The sequence below is a fragment of the Onychostruthus taczanowskii genome, unplaced genomic scaffold (genome assembly GCF_017590055.1).
Source record: "Onychostruthus taczanowskii isolate IOZ18803 unplaced genomic scaffold, ASM1759005v1 scaffold87, whole genome shotgun sequence".
Lineage (NCBI taxonomy): Eukaryota > Metazoa > Chordata > Aves > Passeriformes > Passeridae > Onychostruthus > Onychostruthus taczanowskii.
In genome coordinates this window covers 362,929-377,176 of record NW_024506662.1, presented here as the reverse complement: position 1 = coordinate 377,176, position 14,248 = coordinate 362,929, and the positions used below count along the sequence as shown (strand labels likewise).

Below are 14,248 nucleotides of genomic sequence, written 5' to 3'. Positions count from 1 at the left end.
GCCTTGCTGAAAGTAATTTTCCAGCTAGTTATGTGAGATCTGCTGTTGAATTCAAGTCCAATTTGAGATTCTGTGTAGCTACTCTGGTGCTGAGTAGCCAACATCAATAACTTCTGTGAAGAACAAACAATTTCAGGTTTGTCTTGCAGCCAGGGTTGTTTTCTGGGATTCCCTGAGAAAGCTTGACTGTAAGGTCTTGTTCAGTATGGATCTAATAAATACTGTTAGGCTCTACAAGTTCATTGTTGTGTGTGTATGTAATTTCAAGGTAACATTATCTTACGTGATTTGTGTTGGCTTTTAGATGAGTTTGTAAAATTCTCTTCAATTTTATAGTAATTGCTGTATGTGGTACTAGAAATTTTTGTTGAATCTTGGAAGGAAAAGTTGAAACTTGTTGACTGAAACATTTGGTGTTTGAGGACGTGAAGTATAAGAAGTTATTTTGATAGAAAATTGACTACGCAGAAATTGGCTACTAAATGCAGTGTCACAATGTCATAGTATTGTAAAATCGTATCTTCAGACCTGCCCTCATATGGTTCCTGCTGACTTTTTCCAGTGCCTCTTGTTCTTACACCCTCTTACATTTTAAACTAATTTGATGAAGATTTTATTTTATACAGGAATGTAAAAATGTGGGGCTCAGTCACAGAATAATAGAATTTCCTAACTGTCAGCTAAAATTTGTGTTTTACAGGCAATTGAAAAGCTACAGGCTGGTGCTCTTGCAACAGATGCAGTGACTGCAGCACTTATAGAATTAGAGGTATGAATTTCTGACTAGTAGTAAATATACCTCTTGGGTAAATCTTGCCACACCTTTCTGTAGGGGGGTATTAAATGGGCAGTCTCAGTGGATTTTTGGTTTTGTGCTACACTAATTTTATCTTTTGCTTTTCCACTGTATTTTGGTGTAAATGTGTTTAAGTACTTATAAAAAGCAGACTGAGTAAAAATTTTCTAGTTGGTGCAATTTGGTTGTTATTTTAGGTATGTCTTATCAGAGAGTCTTTACCCTTTAAGAATAAATGCAGTGATTAAAGACTTACTGAACACTTTGTAAGGAACTTCATTTCTGGCTTGCTGAGCTACAGACAGGTTGTCCTGGCTCTGCTTCTTAGAGAGGGAAAATATATCCTACTGGTTCTGATTATTGTGACAAAATATGTGTAGAGGAATAGGGCAAATAATGTTTTTATTTCAAAACAGTACTTGTTAATTAAGATGGAACATCTTGATGAGCAGCTGCTGGTGAGGTTTTTGGAAAAGTGTCTTTCTGGAGTGATGAGGTTTTTATAGCATCTGCCTTCAGTGAAATAATGTAGAAGTGAGTAAAGCTAAACATTTCTGGGTGGTAAATGAAGCAGTTTGGTCATTGTCCCAGATCCACTAATCCCTCATGACAGTAATGATGGAAACAGGTATTCTTCTTCTCCTCTAAGTAGTAATTGCTTCTTCCTCTCCAACTTTATTAGTAAAAAAAAGGAAAGCAAGGTAAGTGTTGTTCTGTAAAAATAATTTCCTGCACTTTGAACTGATGGTAGTATTCCAAGAGGATTAGCAGTGCATTTGCTTGTCCAGATGTTGGGAAATTGTTCATTAATGTACTTGATGGGGATAGCGTAAGGCAGGCAGTAAGTGCATACTTCAGTATGTGTTAGACATGCTGGCTGAAGCCAAGGCTTCAGTCACTCTGTGAACTTGGCAAGTGCCTTGGCTTTTAGCACTCCTGTGGGTCTCACTGAGCCGTTCAAATATGCTTTCATGTGTTATCTTACACATTAGAGTACAGCTCACAGAGAGCAGCGGGTATCTCTCTAATGGAATTATTTACAATGCACTTCCCTAAGCTCACTGAGGCTCTTCTCACTCCATGAGACTGGTTTGTGTGTCAGCTCCCTCCTCAGTGGAAAACAAAAATAAAAATCTGCTTTGGGTTGTGATTTTTGTCGTGTTCCTGAGCTACAGAGAAGAACATATTTTGAGAAGTTTAACTGAAGAGTTGTAGATCTCTTTACAGCTGTGTCTGGGGTAAATAATTTATATGTTTTTGTTATCCCCAAGAGACTTTTCTTTTTCTTTAGTAGATGTAAATACTCCAAAAATAGCTTCTGTAGAAAAAGTTATGGCTCTAAGATGAAATGAAAAAGTTTTTTGCAATTACTCCAATCAGAAACCTTTTTTTCCTTACCTGTCTTGCTACTACATCTGTGCTGATGCTGCCATCATTCCACTTTCTGGTTCAGCAATTGTCTTAGGTAGTGTTTTTATGTGTTCTGTTACACAAAACCTTTTTCCTGTTTTTAAGATAAAATGTTATTTTGTTCAGGTTGTAGTACAGTCATTAATGTAATTATTTGCTATCATTTTTTCATTAAGAGATTTATATAATCTCTTAATTGAAGGTTCTGTCTGTTACTGGAATAGGGAGTACTGGATTTGGGATTTGACCTTCCTGTAGATTAAAATAGTTATGCAGTTACATTGAGGGAAAGTCAAATTTGTACCCAAACCAGAAAATGGTGTGGTTTGCAGTGGCAGTTTTTTGTATCTGGTATGAGAAACTCCCAAGTTAAACTGCCAGCTTCCAACATATGGAATGGTTTGTTTCTGCTCATACCTTGTTCTGATCACCACCTCCTGACATCTCTGTCATTTCTGGACCTGCATTTTCTGCTTTAGTACTGGTGGTTTCCTGTTGCTCTGTGGAAAACAAACTACACGTGGCAAGTCAACAAAGCAATCAGAATAGTTTTTCTCATTAATTGCAAGGTGTTATGAGTAAAAATATAGGTTTGTGTTGACAAACTGTAGCGAGCTGTCACTCCCTTTTGTTTATGCTTTAGCATAAACAATGTGTTTTAGCATTTGAAGTTGGCAAATAAGTAACAAAAATCTTGTGTGAAACTGTGTTCTTGTCTCCCCATAACACAAATGAAGATGCAGAACAACAGAATATTGTATTAAATGATAACAGATTTCATCGTAAAGTGACTGTAACTTCTTGATATTTTGGGTTCTGTAGGACACACTGCTATGAGTTTATGTGAGATATTTAATCACTTTTACGGTTCTCTCACTTGTAATGCTGTATTCCAAACATTTGTAATCTTTATAAGGCACAAATGTATTTTCATGGAAATCTCACAAAAGATGAATTTTTTTCCTCAGTTCCGCTCAATTACAGAACTCCTGTTACCGAGGATTGCAGCTCATCCAAAAGACATCACTTCAAAGACTTGTTGAGGCACAAGAGTTGCTCTTGATCTTTTATGAGCAAGCTGACAGTTTGCTTGTGGTATGCTGTCTGTGTTTTATTTTTCCAGGCTCTAAGTGCAGAAAGAATAGCCTTTCTTTGTTGGACTGTGTGACTCTCAAGTGAAATGGTGTTCTGTGAATACAATAATAATGGTAATACTTAACTAGAGAAAAAGGTGGATTTCTTTTGCAAAGGAACAAGACTGACACAGAGTATTGTTAAAACAACTGTGCTGGTCTTCATAGGCATCAGCTGTATTTGATAAGATCATTAAGGCAGGTATGTTTTGTGGTTTGAGAGCTCTGGTACTGCAGAGGAACAAGTGCACGTGTTACCTCTGTCAGCCTTTGGTAATAAAACAGTCTGGACAAGGTATTTCATAAGACTCATTATTTACTCTGTTTACTTCCACAAAGATGTTATTGCAGTACTGTTAATTTTTGCACTCTTGCTATCAGCCACCATATGATGCCTGGATTTTTCTTGAAATACAATGAAATTACTAAACGGGTTTCTTTTTGTGTGGGGAGGAGACCCCATACAACCCACTTAAAATGTGCTGTTTTCAGCAAAACCACATGTTGATTTGCATTTATGTGTGGCTGTGAGAAAATTATGCAATTTCAAGCTTTTCTTTGACTATAGAGCACTTAATGATGTCTACTGATCAGGTACTAGAAACATACAGTGGTTGTAGAAAATGATGAAGATTTCAAAAAGTTTCTAAGTTTAGTGTAATCCTTTACTTATATGTGTGTAGATTACTTGTTTCTTTATCTGACTTTAGTAGAACATTCTTTATGAACATCATTTAAATTGGGAGTTAATATGATTGATGGGGAAGCGGCTGTCACATTTTCGGTTCCAATCTCCTTGCTACTGAAATTGCTCAGTTTATTTTGCATGTTGTTATTGTGGATCCATGCAAAGAATGTTTTGGACCTGTTATACTCAAGCAGTGTGTTTCTATGATTGTCAGCAAAATTTTGCAGTGAAAGATTTTTTTTCTTGAGGAATTTTTTTTTTTTTTTTTTTTTTTGGTATTATTTTCCTAATAGTTAAGACTTTTGAATATACAGTCTTAGTTCCAGGGATTTCTTTTTCAAGGAGAAGCATCCTTGTTGTATTAAGGCAGTCACCATAGATGATCATCTAATGGGTAATGAGCTGGAAGTTGTTAATTCCAGTTAAAATCATTACTATGATGCTTTGCTGTAGAGTGACCAACAGTAATTTGTGACAAAAGTGTTGTCTAAAAACATTTTTGCTTGTGTAATTGAAAGTGACTCATCCTCGTAGACTATTGATTGTCATGAAATTCTCACAGAAAAATAACTTCTAAAATTGCAGTATGTGGAAAGAAGTGCCTCTAGAGTTTGAATTTGTTTTAGAAGTTAGAAATAAGCCGTGTCCAAAACTGTATCAAAGATGGATGGAATGTTCTTTCATGTTCATTGAAAACCAAGCATTTTAACTGTTTGCCTAGATGTGTTACAGAGCTGAGTAACATCTTCAAGCATTCCAACTTTGACCACAGCTAGAAATTTCAGGATGCCCTGTATTTGCTGCCAGAGCATTTATAAATACATTTTGAAGTAAAAAGGATTCTGTAAATAAAAATGATGCCCTCAGAAGCTTGAGAGTTTTTGCTGATGGGTAACTTAGGAAAACAAAACTCTTATTTCACCTCTTAAAGCTTTCTCTTACCTCTTTTGCTACATGTTGACATGGTAAGTTAGAGACACTTTGTAGAGTTATTGCCAGGAAGTCTAGTGTTTTTCACATAACTGAAGAGTTACATTTTGTTAAAATGCTTTGAATACCATTTGTTTGTCTTTCTCTCTTCTTACTTCGTGTTCTATAGTGGCAAGGCTTGCTGTTAATGTGCAAAGCTCAGGCTTGGTTTGTTTACTTGTCTTTTTCAGTTTCCTTAGAAACACAAAGGCTGATTGCTGCTGTGGTTTTAAATAAAAGTATATTCCTGAAGATAGCTTTTTCTCTTTTCCTGGACACATGCTTTGGCTGTGTTCTTCCCCATTTTATGCTAGTCAGGTCTTGCAGTGCTGCACTTTTCTGTCTGAGGGTATGAAGAGCCTTTCACTTAGGTCAGTTTGTTTCTTCCCTCTTTAAAGGCATTCATGGTTCTGTTTAAATGTTTCTGCATTCCGTTCCTTTTAAGTTTTGAATTTTCATTTCAAAATACACCTTAATATTCATACATTATATTCTTCCACTTGCATATCAGACTCTTGAAATCTTTTTGGTCAAACTTTGCGGAGATTAAATAGAGATTGTATTTGTGTGGTGTATTTCATGTCTTTGCCTATTCATAGAAGTAGGTGTGAATGTCTTGTTTCCATTTTTTTTAATAAAGGTTTTTCCCCTACTTTGTTTCAAAGGCTTTTATCTCACCTCAGAGAAACTCAGGTAGATATCAGAAATTCCATGGGTTCACACCCAGTTTCTCTAAAGCTGTTTTCAGATTGCCTTTCAGATGTATGAAGTTAAATCATCTTCCTTTAGGAATTCTAAGCCTGTTTTCTTCATTTAATGCAATCTGATTCTAAACCTAATTGAAACTCTACAGAAATTTTGAACAGATGCTTGGAATTTGGTCTTTATTTCTTTTTATTGGAGAAGTTACTCATATTGTTACTGGTAAGATTCCTTCTGAGTCCTAATGTGAGAGTTACCCCACCAAAGTGAGACCTCCAATTTGGTGTGGAGTTCTTATTTATCAAAAATTCTGTAGTATTCTAATAAATATTCTGTAGGGAGAAGTAGGTGGTGTTCCCTTTGTTCTTAGACCCTCTGAGTAAATTATGTCTTGGTGCATCCTTGAGGTTGTGCCAGTGAAGGTGCTATGCCCAAGCATGTAGCACATAGAGATCCTTAGAAATAAAGTGAACTCTGTATTTTTTTCCTGGCCTCTTTTGATTATTACCTTTACCAGATGGTAGAGACCTTTGTGCCTTGAGTGCAGAGGGATTCTGGACAGTGTTACCAGGACTTCTTTCTGCTGGGTCCTTCTTACTCCCTTTATTTGGCCATGACATCTGCTCTTAGGATAACAGCTGTCTCTGCTTTGTGGCAGCAACAAATCTGCAGAGCACAACATTTTTCCTCTTTGCTAATTCTTTTAAGTATAATGCACTGAGTGAATGTGTTTGGAACAAAACATGAGAGATTTGTTTCCAGACTCACAGGTCTTTGCACTCTGATTACCCAGGGGCAGAGGACTTGGACAGCACTAGGAGCAAGCATTGGTCATCCTAAGCATTCCTGGCTTTACTGTGTCTTCCAAGTACCTTTCACTGTTTGCTTTCAATTCCTTCCATCACTTCTCTGCTCCCTTTTTTCCTAAACTTCACTGACTTAATTTTGTTCATATTTGTAGAGCCTGGGGAGCAATGAAGCCAGATAAGCCAGCAGCTACTCTGAATCCTCTGCCTTTTCAAGGCCATAATCTGTTTTTATACATGTTTTTCCCCACCCATCCCCTTTCTACAGGAAATTGTTTGTCCACTCTAAACTGTAAATGTTTCATTATCCATTATGTGCTAACCTCTCATTTCTTTAAATTCATTGCAAATTAGAATGTTCAAAGCCCATCCAGTTAATTTTAAATGTAAGACAGAAGTTTGAGCTGATTCCAATAATGTCTTTTCTGGTTCACCTTTTATTACTCATCAGTGAAATGAGATATCATACTTCTGCAGTACACAGGTGGTCTAGACAAACATTGTTCTTTGTCACATCAAGTTGTTACACTGTTGTAATTTAAATATAGGAAACTCTGAAAGCATGCAGCATCTCTCTGAAATTTGATTTAGCTATTATTTCTTTGTCCTATATTCCTTGCATATAGAAGAGGGGATTGTATTGAGCTGGCAGTCAGACTGCTGAACTGTGCTACTTTGAAATTTTGTGGTTTTAAAGTCATGGGGATGCTCTGATGAAATGGAAGGGTAAAAATGGGGTTTAGTTCTAGCATGCAGAACTTACTCTTTGACAACCTTGGGTTTGTTAAAAGCCACAGAAAGTGTTAACAAAAAAGGAGTTAGCTTTATGATGTTGTTAAAATGTTGTTCCATAGTTTCTATGAAGTAGGAATTGGTTTTTAGTCAAGAAGCTTCCAGACCACAGTCCCTGTGCTAATGGTCAAATAGGAATTTTACAAAGTGGAATTTAGTGATGCCAGTTCATAATTTCTGCATGTGGAGCTGCAGTCTTGGCCTGGAATGTTCAGAAAAAGGACAGTGCTGTTTTGCTGTAGTGTCATACTTAGGAGTTTCAAAGGTAAACTGGTCTGTGCAGTGGTTATAAGATGTTACTTAAATGTTACTTGATGGGTTAAGGACCAAGGGAAGGGTGTACTTTGAGGGAGGAAGAGATTTTCACTTGTACTGTAAGGCTTTTGCTTGCACAGAAATGATCATCTTTAGTTGTTAGGTGATTGGTTTTTATATTAGTGCATTGTTACATTTGAGATATATCACACCCTGCAGAGGTGAAAGCTGTCAATTGTAGTAATTTTAAATGCTCTGTTCAACTTGCCCTTGTTTTTGTTGTGGGAGATTAAACTACTAAAATCAGAAAAATGCATTGCACCAAGATCAGTGCCATCAGATCAGTTATACAGAGGTTTTGATATAGTCTCTTATGGATGTGGCCTTATCGTGTTCTATTCTTATTTTTAGGATTCTCCTTTTACAAATGCAGGACTGGGATCTAACCTAAACCTTCTGGGTGAGATAGAATGTGATGCCAGTATAATGGATGGAAAGTCATTGAATTTTGGAGCTGTTGGAGCACTGAGTGGTATGTTAATTATGTATTATAAAGCTAACTTCTGATTTAGGTGCAAAGATCAATTTTGGGGTTTTTGTTACTGATTTGAAGGGGTGACATTGTAAATTCTGCTGTGTTTAAATAAGTTGTGTCCTTTAAAAAAGGGGGAGGCATTCTTGCTCCCTGAAATGCTGGTTTGTGTTAATTTCTTTGTGTAACATGATGTCTTATTAGTTCACTGATAATCCTTTGACGTAGCACAATTGTGTGATACCACACAGCATTCACAGTGGGACTGAGTTTGCTGAGATGAATTTGAGGAATGATAATTTAGTAATAATATTCAGTTGTTAAAAAGTATTACCAGTATTTAAATTAGGATTTTTATTTGTTTTTGTGCTCAGGCGATTTATTTGCATATGGGATTTATTTAATATGAGAACTAATGCTTCTTTCTTTTTTCAAGTTTTAGCTTGCAGATTGAAACAAATATATAAAGATATAAAGTCCCAAACAGGGATTGTTGAAGTTTCATTCTAAGTGTGAATGAACAGTTAGCTGTTACTATTGAATAGCTTTTCTGACAAGATTTCAAGCTTTGTTCTTTATCCTATAATAGTTCTAAACTGTGGTAATAGCTTCCTCATGTAGATATAAATCTAAAATAAATAGTAAAATTAAGTGTTTCAAGCCTTGTTTGTTAAAAAATGTATCCTTCCAAGCATGAGGAAGGAGGAAGTTGAGAGTGAGAGACAGCTAAGCCTGAATCCTGTAATTTCTGTTCTGGCCAGATAGATCCAAATGAAAATTCCACCTAGAAAAATTAATGCTTATAAACATCTTTGACCCTTAGATACAATAGATTTTATATGAGATTTCTGTGGTAGGAGATCACTCCTCCTATTTCAAAATGGTTTTTTCCTTCTTTAAAAAAAAGTGGGGGAGGTGTTGACTGGAAGGCTTTGTCACTACCAACAGCATGTGAAGGGAAAACTGAAAATGTTACTACCTTGAAACATAAGGTGTCACTTCATTACTTGACAAACCCTTGGAAATTAAAGGGATCTGAGTTCCACAATGAGCGCTATAGTGCTATGAGGGAAAATATTTTAATGTTTTGTTCCCATTTTTTGCTAATTTTTCTTTTTTAGGAATCAAGAATCCCGTTTCGGTTGCAAATAGATTGTTGTGTGAAGGGCAGAAGGGGAAACTCTCTGCTGGCAGAATTCCACCTTGGTAATTGCTTTGTTCTGCTTGACTTTCCTTTGGTCTTTCATCTCTACTGCATGGATGCAATATTTGAAGGTTTTATCTCACCCAGGAAGGCTGCTGCTGTTTTACATACCAGTGATAGTGTGTCTTTAAAAAGAAGATAAAAGATAAGCTTTGTTTTCTGATCCTGAAACTTTTTATGCACTCATTGGAAGGAGGTGTTAGATATAGATGGCAACATCATGTTGTGATAGTTTCTTTCTGTCTGATTATTTCCAGTTGTCATACTTAATTCTTATGTTTGTACTGTAGCCTTTTGAAAAATCCCCAAAACCATCAAGATTCAATGGAAATTCTACTGCCTTTGCCTCTGTCTACCTTTAACAAAAAGCAACAGTTTTTAATAAGTATAGAAAAAATATCCTATTTTACTGCCTTTGTGGCTTTGTGGAAATGTGCAGCATTTAGTAACTTCCTCTTATTTTAAAGATAAATTTAATAATATTTACAACAAAAATCAAAACAAGCAGTTCCTCATTAAGATGGATATAAAACTTAAATGGAAGAGGTAAGTATAACACAGAATAACTCCAAATGTTATTGCCTCACTTTGGAAAGAATCCAAGAAATGTGTCAGAGTTGATTGCTCTTAAAACCACCTTATTTTCATTAGCAGTGTAAATTGACAGGTAGAGAACTCTAATAATTTATTCATATTAATTGACTGCTATCATCAGTTATCATACCTGTGGCAGAATTTGCTGCCCTTTGCCAACTGGTGGTCAGTATTTGCAAAAGTATTAAATCAGCATTTATGTAGTTTAAAAGGATGTAAGTATTAGATTTACAAATTTTACTTTCCTTACTTTAGTGTTCTGTAAAATTGGCCTATAGCTGGATGGTGCCGTATTCCAGTTTAAACGGTGAGGATTTCAGTGTTTTGTCACGTGCAAAAAAAGTTCATAGATCAAAAAAAGCCAGCTTGAAAGCAAACCATCAACAGGCACATTTTGCATTTTAAACACTTTTCTTTAAAATGGATAAAGAAGAGAGTAATTGTGGAGAGGTTTACCAAAGAATAGGAGCTTTATGTTCAATAGCTTTATGTTAGCTGCTCATTTCTTTAGCTGTCAGGAGAAAATGAGGCTTTGCTGAGGTACATTAGAATGTGAAATGAGTGTGAAATGTGGTTTTTTGGTGTCCCAGAAGTATTACTGAAGTCAGTATTACAGGAGCAAGCACTTTGGGATTGTTTTACTTGTATCATCAGCATTGTAGAATTATTGTAAGGAGGAGCACTTGGATATTATGCTGTGACTTTATGACCTAGTTTATGATGCTATTGTTTTAAAAATACTGAGTGGAAAAGGAACTCTATCCTCCTGCCCCCAAAGACAAGACTAAATCTTTTGAGGACTGTGCAAGACTAGCAGATGCTTTTAAAGGCAGGGTAGCTGAAATCTCGAGGTGAGAGATGAGCTGTCTTTGGAGCCAAGGCATGCAGTGTATTGTGCAAATGTGCTCTTGGGTTACCTGATAAATATTTTCATTTCCTCTTTTCCCCCTTCTGGATTTTGAATGCACATCTTATTAAGGCAATTTTTTTTTATCCTGGAAACAGTCTGTACTAGTGGCATATGATGGGTTATGCTTTGGGCTTGCTGTGATGGATGCTTCTATACACACAGGGTGTGCCAAGGTCAGAGTGATAAAGTTCATGTGCATTGAAGGTGATGGAATGGAGGATTTCATGTCTTGCCTTTCTGGCTGGGGTTGGCATGACACATTGTTTTGGGACTGAAATACATTCCTGCCAAAGCTGGGAATACTTAGGGTCAAATGACAAGAGAATAGCCATATTTTGGCATTCCTAGGAAGTGTCGGAATTCTAGTAAGTGATTTTTAATTGTAAAGATACGTGATTTTCATCTTGGTTCTCATTGGCACGTGGTGTATTGGGGAATCTTCCAGATGCTGCTTGGCCTAAGAACCTGCTTGAAGAAACCTATGGTAGAGACTGTTTCTATAGCATGATCTAAGCTAGCCTAATGTTTTCTGTCAAAAATGTTCGGCACATGACCCAACAGGAAAAATTCAGGAGCTGTGAGGTTAGTAAAAGTGTCATTAGGGAGTTTTTTTCTCTACAAAAGAACAGTGGAGATAGTTTGGATGGGCTGTTTACCCCAGTGCAGCATACATTTTCATAGTGGCAGTTCAAAACCAATTCAAAGTGGTATATTTCTGATTTTTCCATAGAAGAAATTCCAGTGAGTGTGAATTAAGTTGTACAGAGATGATAAGCTTTTTGGGATGGAGTGATCCAAGTGTCTGGGCTAATGTATCTAATGTGCTGTAAATTGCTCTGTAGAGTGTGTCTTTCTGGATCAGTCTCTTGTGTTATTTAAAACACAGAATCCCACTATCCAAATAGAATTTAAAATTTTAGAGAAACTCTGAATGCATGGTGCAATTGTTGAAACCTCTGAGGTCCTGACATCTTTCTGTCATACTTTAGCTTTCAGAGTAGCAGAGAATAAACTCATTCATTCTTTGTTTATGTATTGGTTTTTCCTCTCCCCTTGGAAAATTGTATTTTGAATTAGCCTGAGGGCTTTTGAAACTTGGGGTAGTTTTGAGTGCTTTCTATAGTGCACTGGCTTCATTCCCTCTTCCCTCTCCCCCCAAAAATCAAGCTTGGTGGTTGTTTTGTTTATATGTGCAGACAACAAAGCATTGAGATCCTGATGCTATTTGTCTTGTAAACAGTTTATTTTAACTTTTCTGTGATTACGGTGTCCTTTAATGATCCGAACTGAGCAGTTTAAAAAAGGTGGATGATCTCTGTGGTGATACGGAGCCTCAAATAGTTTTCTGCTCTGATTTAAAGACTCTTTGGAACTAGAACTTTATGTGTTCTGGGAGGGAAAGGAATTTAAGGATTAAGGACAGAATTGTGAACAACCTAAAAGTCACATCGCATGAGTTAGGAGACACTAGTGGTGCTTTTTTGCACTCTTCATAAAATACTAGTGGCATTTTCTGGTTTTAAGTATTAAAAAGGCAGCTGTGAAACTGCTTGGAAAACACACTATTTCTGACTGACCTGTGCTTGAGTTACCATATATCAAATTCCCAATGTTGAATTTGATGCTTTTCCCACCTAACCTTTCTCTCTGTGTAAATTATTTTGTTGATAAGGAAGTGCTTATTTGCTTCCCAAAAATGTGTTGTTTGATAAAGACCAAACCCACCTTCTTTTAGACAATGAAGAATACTACTAAATTAATTTTGGCTGCAGTTTGCATATCTTTTTTATGTTAATATGTAAAGCTTTTTTGTTATGTGTCAGTGTCAGGTTGTTTCTTGAGCACTAATTTATCTAACAGTACATGCTTGAGTTCTGCCAAAGTACCAAATAACTTATCCCACAGTATCTTGCAATGTGAACAATTCTTACCTGAAGCTGCACTAACAATGGTAAGAAATATGCATTTAACAATTCAAATTCTCATTTAGATCAACCTTTTTTGAGACTTTAGTAAAGAAAGACTGGGCATACCTCTTGGATTGGTTAAATCATATAGAAGATAGAAAATGCCACCACAAAATACTATATAATGAAAACTTGATGTTGGATGTAGCACTGTCCAGAAAACTTTTAGCAGCATTAATACCAAAACATTTGCTATATCAATAGTGTTCTCAGAAACTGAGAACTGCATGGTCCCAGGGACCACTTTGTAGCTGGAATAACTTCTTTAGACTCATCTTCTTAACTCTGGCATTTCAGTGAAACTTTTTCCAATTTGCTGAAAATTCTTAGTTTTTGCTTCTGGTGTCCATTAGGCAGTTGTTCTTAACAGCTTTAGTTATTCTTAACTTCATTGTCCATTTTTGAAATAAGATTGGAAGTAGTTGTCTTTTATTGTGTTGCACAGCAGCTTTATGAAAGTGCCTCATTTCCAGCTACTACATACCCTTTTTTTTGGCAGTAAGATTAATTTCTCCAAGGGGAAACAGCATGAGGTTTGCTTTTTCTTGTATCCCTAGAAGTTCCATGTGTGTGTATATTTTTTGCTCTTGTCTGTTGTCACAGTAGTGTGTACTGTCTCACTATGGTAAAGTGTTCAGTACTGACTAGAAAACAGCTTCTCAGATGGCTAGAGTTTTTTTACAAGTATATTTAAAATTTAGTGGGTGAGTCTCATTTACAAATTTGATTGATAAAACTCCATGAAATAGACTTTAATCCTTCTAAATACAGTTAGCTTTTAGCTTGTGTTGTATTTTTCAAAATACTGCTTGGCATTCCTTTGGCACTGGCTGGCTTTACTGGAAGTACCATTCTCACCATTCTCATCCCATGTTTTTGGTCTTCAGGATCTTGCTAAGCTGTTACAGAGAGAAGATTTGAGACAGCTGTGTCCTGTTTTAGCTGCAGTTGAAAGCTGATGCTGATTTTGTATTGAATTTCAAATTTAATAGTACTTGGTTTTGTCCAGTAATAAATCTAATATCAGAGCTGCATAATCTTGTAATGAAACTACGTAAGGTTGCCAAATGTAATTAATAGCAGACAGTCCTGTGAAATATAGACAGCTTATGATTTAAAATTGACCAAACCACATAGAAAAAAATAATTGCAAGCAAAGGGGGATTTGTTATATGGTTTTGTTTAAACTCCCTCTTCTGTGTCTCCTAGCTTTTTAGTTGGTGAAGGAGCTTACAGATGGGCAGTTGATCACGGGATACCAGCATGTCCTCCAGGTATCATGGCTACAAGTGAGTAAACTGGTGGTGTCAGTAGGAAGAACAGGACAGAGTAACTTTAAATGGTGCCTCATCTTTTGAGGTGTACATCACTTCGTTGTTCTTAACATTCAGCTAGCTTATGGTGTTATGGTCTATAAGGGTTGTTTAAGTTTACTAATTTACTGATAAGTATCTAAATAGAAAAAAATTGTAAACTATTACTTCAGCTGC

At 36.2% G+C, this 14,248-nt stretch overlaps 1 protein-coding gene across 3 annotated transcripts in view; it reads left to right on the top strand.

Annotated features, from left to right (window-relative positions):
• The window catches only part of TASP1 (taspase 1), a 77,142-nt gene that overhangs the window by 5,058 nt on the left and 57,836 nt on the right, over positions 1-14,248 (top strand). For 2 of the 3 annotated variants that reach the window (XM_041425156.1, XM_041425157.1), the window contains exons 4-7: positions 701-769; positions 7,963-8,083; positions 9,205-9,289; positions 13,968-14,047. In XM_041425156.1, coding sequence (XP_041281090.1) covers positions 701-769; positions 7,963-8,083; positions 9,205-9,289; positions 13,968-14,047 — 355 coding nt within the window. The remainder of the gene's footprint in view (positions 1-700; positions 770-7,962; positions 8,084-9,204; positions 9,290-13,967; positions 14,048-14,248) is intronic. The other variant, XM_041425159.1, reaches the window with a different exon arrangement.